Source organism: Lycium barbarum, chromosome 7 (assembly GCF_019175385.1).
Source record: "Lycium barbarum isolate Lr01 chromosome 7, ASM1917538v2, whole genome shotgun sequence".
Taxonomy (NCBI): Eukaryota; Viridiplantae; Streptophyta; class Magnoliopsida; order Solanales; family Solanaceae; genus Lycium; species Lycium barbarum.
In genome coordinates this window covers 32234849-32241423 of record NC_083343.1, presented here as the reverse complement: position 1 = coordinate 32241423, position 6575 = coordinate 32234849, and the positions used below count along the sequence as shown (strand labels likewise).

At 36.5% G+C, this 6575-nt stretch overlaps 1 protein-coding gene across 1 annotated transcript; it reads right to left on the bottom strand.

Annotated features, from left to right (window-relative positions):
- Positions 1-3277: 3277 nt before the first annotated feature.
- LOC132603373 (uncharacterized) lies at positions 3278-5571 on the bottom strand. Its single transcript, XM_060316401.1, has one exon. It carries the CDS (start codon positions 5393-5395, stop codon positions 3524-3526), a length of 1872 nt encoding a protein of 623 aa, XP_060172384.1. The 5' UTR covers positions 5396-5571; the 3' UTR covers positions 3278-3523.
- Between the last annotated feature and the right edge of the window lie 1004 nt (positions 5572-6575).

Sequence of the window (6575 nt, the reverse complement as noted above, 5' to 3'; positions counted from 1 at the left end):
GGAAGGGTATCAACAAGGGCAAAAACCACGGCTTCACATAAGCAATACATACACTTGTTAAGAGTCATTAACCCACTTCTAACTACGACTATTTCCCACAATCTTTTGGAAGTCTCAGCTATAGGTTGATCACCCCTAACTGATACTTCCTATCCTTCATATGATGAATAGCAAGGTAGACTCCTCAAGCAGCAGCACACATCATTCTAATAAGACATATGCTATGAACAATATAATGAGCCACAAGAGAATCCACCCACACAAAGGCATCAGATTTCTTGAAGTGAAGACCCAAAAGAGAAAGCCGCCCGTCCTGTTGATGGCAGTTTTTGCGAAAAATGTCCATTCCTTCATAAAGCTCAGTAACTTGCTAGCTTTTCAGTTTATGAGCATGAGTACTGATTATTTGCGTTGGCATACCCGTATCAAAAGACTGATTTGGCATGGGTCTGGATATTTCATGTGGATTTTTCAAAAAATAAAAAAATAGCAGAAAACTGCATATACCAGTACCAGATACTTGTATTTACATGTATTTACGGTAATCTCGCAGTGCAGTGCAGTCTGGTGAAGAAGGAAAGCTGCAGGATTATCTTTGATATCTTTTAGATGATTGCAGAAAATAAATAACAGTAAAAATAGAGGGGACCAAACAGAGAAAAACTAGGTACTTGCAGAAGGAGCACCAGAGATTCATACTTGAGTATACATATATTATGCACTGATTTATCAAATATGAGCAACATGTTTGAAATGATTCTCGATTTAGCAGCTGGTAAGACCAATGTTTCTAAGCAACAATGTTGAGAATCATGAATTAACAGGATAAGATTGAAATGCAGATTTTGGAGGCCTAAAGTTTCAGAAAATAAGAAGAAAAAGTGAAGGGTTTCTAGAATCCCATAGGCATCTAAAATTTAGAAGGAACTACTGAACTTAAACCCTGAAGACATATTAACGCCTTAATAAAAGATTGATAGCAAACTGAAAAATAGATAAGCTTCCTGCTGACCACTTCTAAACAGACCTAGAGTCCTGGTTAGGCCCAAAATTAATGCTGGCAATGCAAACGAGCAGATGAAGGATCTTAGGTTTCATTGAAGTTTGTCCCCTCCAACTTTTTGCCTGATTCAACTTTTCCTCCACAACTTTTCTACAAGTTCTCTTGTAACTAACCCATAATGTTGTTAAACCGGCTGAGGCGCGCTTGGAACCTGAAGGTAATAGTAGTTTGAACTAAGCCTTTTACCTCACACGGAGAATGCTCCACTACAGCACCAACACTCTATCTAGAAGATAGTGACACTGAACAATAAATACAAGTGACAAAGTGATATGATTGTCAAAAAGAAAAGATTTGCTGATTTTTCCACTGATCTAAAAGAAGAAATAAATAGTTAGTATAAGATACGAACTTAAAACTGCTCTCTGTATCTGAATCAACACTTACAATGGTTTTCAAACTTAATTTAAATGATACTTAATTGTCGTTTTCTCAATTACTTTGTACAATTGTCATTTGTTTCTAGTTATTTCTTACATAACAAACATAATTTCATTTTTTTTAAAACTAACAAACATATAATTTCATTTTATTTTCTTCACTGGCATCTTTCTTTAACTTCTATGTTAGTTCCGCACTTCCGCAGAGCATAGCATGTCGCAATCGGATAAAATATACCAAACACCCAATAGGCAACCTTGTTCTGCTTGAAAAGGACAGTTGCAATGAACTGATGCCTTTTGGAATGTACTCTCTATCATTTCAAGAGTGAGAAAGTGCAACATAGGAAAGGAAGAAGCAATACATCAATTTCAAGGATAAATCAACAAGGAAAAGGCAATTCAACAAGCATAGAAACGCTACTCTTCCACATCTAAAAACAAAAAAAAGGAAGCCGAGCTAATTAAGCAACCCCTTTGGTAAGAATACAAAGTTCTAGAAAATCATAGGTAAAGAAAAATTAATCTGGTCATTTGGATTAAAGACCAGAAAGTAAAGGGAAATGAATATAATCTACACTTCTCTAACAGTGTCCTAGACTCCTAGAGCCCGTTTGGATTGGCTTACAGCTTAAAGCTGTTTGCAGCTTATAAGCTGAAAAAAATAAGTTGGGGTAGTCCAACTTATTTTTTTTGGCTTATAAGCTGTTTTCAGCTTATAAGCTGCTTTAGATAAACTAAGTCAAATGGGTCCAATTATTTTTTTGAGCTTATTTTAAGCATAAAATGACTTTAAGCTGGCCAGCCAAACACTCAAAAAAGCTGAAAACAACTTATAAGCCAACTTATAAGCCAATCCAAACGGGCTCCTAGGCATTATCTCAGAAACTTGGAGTTGTAATATGTATTATACATTGCACAAGGTACTATTAATGGATTCAACAGGCAAGAATTAATTCTCTTGATTCTTAAGGAAGTGAAATAGGGGATGTAAAGTAGGGACAGGTTATGTCAGCTTTTCCAACTTATCCTAAATTGGACAGGAAGCATACTTGCATCCCATTTGGCAAGTCTCCCGCTCCCCACCCCCTTTCCTTTCTCTGTCCTCCTCGAAACAAATTTAGTGTGAACTTTGAATAAACTAGAAACATACGTTAATCTACACTAGAACATGTTCTTAATACAGATTAGCAAATAAACATATGTTACCTTTTCTCTCTTGCTCTATTGGTCTATAAACAGGAGTACGATGAGCAGAAACTTCCTCCCTTGCATATCATTCTCTACAACTTTCATGCTTTTTTCTAATCAAGTGCTTAGAAATTTAAACCACCTCTATGAATTTGCTTGGAAGAGTAAATATCATATTTGTTGTCAATGCAGGATCTAAATTGAGTTTAATCACAAAAGAGCAAATGCCTTTACACATGTTAAACTTTTGATGATCTGCCAGGACATAAATCTGCAACCTAATTTTTCTTCTTAATTACTCACCCTACTTTCTTAAGTCAAGCTAGCAAATCCACTATTGCAAGCTGATTTTCTCATTATCAGTTTAGTTCCTCGTAAAATTATCAGTATAGAAGCTTCCATCCCCATGAAACCAAGAATTGCCTGCACTAACTTAACGAAAACTACAAAGCGTCACTTGAATTTTACAAAGTCCCTAAAGTGAACCTCTTCTAACAGAAGGTAGTATATCCTTTGGTAAGAAAGCAGGGAAGCAATTTAAGGCTTTTATCATGTCACACCAAAAAGGCGAGGCCGAACATAAAAAGATAAATCCTAATCAAAAAGAGGATATATAGCAGTTTTCAATCACAGGACCAAGAAAAAGGAGAAAGAAGCATAAAAGCATTTAACATGATGGTCCGTCATACAACAACAGAGTAATTCAAAGACCAACTCTACTTAAACAAATTTCTTCGAAGGAACTTTAGTGTTTAATCCGGAAAAAAACTACCAACAATCCTAAGCAGAAGAAATATCAGTCCTGGATGGGATTTAAAAAATCTCAAATAACACAATGTATTTTAAAAAATAGTTAACGAACAAGCACCTGCAGCCAACTTAGACTTTACTAAGCAGACATCACTTTCATCCTTTTCAGTCGCTTCATGGCAGGGGATACAGTCCTTAGTATCTTGCGACCTTTCTTTTTCTGTTTCATCTTCTTGGTGGAGGAAGACATCTCTCTAACGGGGCCGGGGGGCACTCCCTTCTTCAAAGCACTACCTCGGGGAGTAACAGTAGGTGGCAACCGTAAGTTTTGTGGAGGCATTGGACTGTTTGGCTTCCATACCAGGTTGTTCTTCATAGCAAACCTAACCTTCTTTGAACTTTTCTCTGCGCTCTTTGCACCAGCATCCCCTTCACCACTTATGAGAGAGATACATGACTCTATTTCCTCAGCTTTTTTCCCTCTCTTTCTCTTCTTTTTCACAGAAATTGTAGGTGTGTGATATGAATCATTGTTATCCTCATCGTCTGAAGCAACTTCAGCAGCAACCTTTTCAAACTGCATCTGAAGATTTGACATCACATCTTCATTAAAAGTCACTTTGTTCTCAATGTCCAGCTCATAGTAGGAACTATCACCATTAACAGCAATCATATTCTCCTCTTTGTTCTCCACAACAGGTAAATTATCTGAAAGCCCTTTTTTGTTCTTCTTTTTCTTCTTCCCCCGTTTACTACTCTCGATCTCATTGGTCCCATTCTCCTCAACCAAAGTTCCATTCTCACAAACCTTCTTTTTCTTCTTCCTCTGTTTACTACTCTCGAGCTCATTGGTCCCATTCTCCTCAACCAAAGTGTCATTCTCGGAAACCTTCTTTTTCTTTTCTTTCTTCTTAGTCTTTTTACTACCTCCATCCTCTGCTCTCTTCACCTTCTTGCATTTCCTTAAAGTGTCATCATCATTCTCATCCTTGGCCACTTCCAAATCACCCACTTCACCAGTCAAACCATTCTCAATCGGTATTAACTGAGGCACCTCTTCACCGTCATCAACAACCTCATTCACCTCAGGCAGACTAAATTCAATCCCCGAAGCTTCAAACTCCTTCTCCAACCTCAAGAACTCCTCGTGCAACTTCAAAACCACCTTCCTATTACCCTGAACACAATCCCCCGACGAACCAACCTCAAAAAGCTTCCCCGAAAACCCCGTTTTCAACGCAATAACCCCAAATGCCATGTCACCGTAGCTCTCATTCCCCTCCACACCTTCCTTCCTCCTCTCCAACAAACTCCTCCCCATCCTCAACAACTCCTCAAAAACACAACTTTTCACTTTCCCAACCATAATTTTATCCTCAGACTTCCCTAACACACTCAAAAAAGGCTTAAACAAACAAAAAACCACGTCATCTTGGACCGGAATAAAACACCCTTTTAACTCATCAAGAAAAACAGAAGCAATATGATAATTAACCCCATGACCCAACAAATTATCCGTCGCGAGAAACGCGTTATCTTCCAAAACCCCACTACATTTCCCTATCATCTCCAAATCCCAACCACACTTCTTCATCAACTCAAACACGGACCTAATAAACATCCTAATAAGCAAGTAAAACTTATCCAACCTCAAATGATCAATACCATTCCATTCTCTTCTAAGGGTAATCAAGAAATCAGTAAAATAATGCAAAAAAAGACTAAAATCAAGATTCTTGACCATAGAACAAATACGGTTAATAAGCAAAGATTGATTAGGTGCTTTATCAGAATGCCAAAGACAGTAAAAAAGACCTTTCCAAAGCTTTTTCATATCATCATCAGCGAGTTGAGTTTGTGTTATAAGCCATGTTTGGAGATGTGTGAAGGCTTTAGACCTTATGGAAGAGTTACATGAAGCTAAATGTTTTATTAAACAAGTGCCACCGCCTTGTGTTGTTATGATAGTGTCAATAAGGGGAGTTTTGGACTCTCTGAGTCTTTTCTTCATTGTTTGAAGATCTGGAAAAAGTGAAGAGAGTATGGAGGAGGAAGGGTTTCGGGGGAAAAGAGAGACGGATCGAGACAGTGGGCAACAACGTATAAAAACCTAGTAGGGCTAGATAGATTTGAGAGGAAATACAATTGTTGTTTTGTTTCTTTCCTCCTTTTTTTTTTTAAGCCTGGATTGGGTGTGTTGCAAAAGAGTATAGAAAGAGGCAGGTAAATGAAATAAAATAAAACAGAAAAAGAAGAAGAAATACAAATTTTTAGTAGGCTTTTGGACATAAGTTGAGCAATACTTAAAAAAAAATAGTACTTTTATTCGATGTTGAAGTTAAAAAATGATATTTGAAAGTTTAATAAATTGCGTTAGACAGTAGCAACAACGTATAAAAACCTAGGGCTAGTTTTTGAGGAAATAATTGTTCTTTTCCTTTTTTAATCCGAATTGGGTGTGTTAAAAGCATAGGAAAGGGCAAGTAAATATGAAAAGGAATAAAAAGGAGAAGAAATATAAATTTAGTATGCATTCGGATATAATTTGAGTAATATTTGAAGAAAATAAGTAAGCAGTATTTTAAAGTTGAAATTATGTTTGGACATGAATTTCACTTGAAAAAATGTTAAAGTTTTGCGAGTGGAAAAACTTTTACTTGAAAAATTGATTAGTATTTGTTTTTCGAATTTGAAAACCTCATATTCAAAACCTGATAAATCATTTCAATGCATAACTAAACAATAATTTGAATTTTTTGAAAAAAAAATCATATCCAAATGGGTCCTAGTAATTTATTTATTTTTGGGTTAATCGGATACTTCTAATATATATAGAGAATAATTATAAAATACTTGGGGCATCACCTTACTTGTTTAGAATTTTCGCCCATTAGAGGGCCATCACAAAAAGGAATAAGTCTGTTATAAACAATACCCATTACATCATCAAAATATACATCATAAACGAAGGGAAGAGGGGGGGCGACTTGGTAGAGTCTGGGTTCCTCAAAAAGTTGTTAGGTCTGCCACCATGTTCTACTCCCGGTATTCATGCTTTAGTATCGGATAGTCCAACGCCATTAGCAAGTACCTGCATTCAGAAACGATGTGGTAATAAGGGAGATGTCCATGCTTTATCATTGCTATTACCTCTATTAAATTAGTGCTGATCACAATCGGTTTTAAATTAT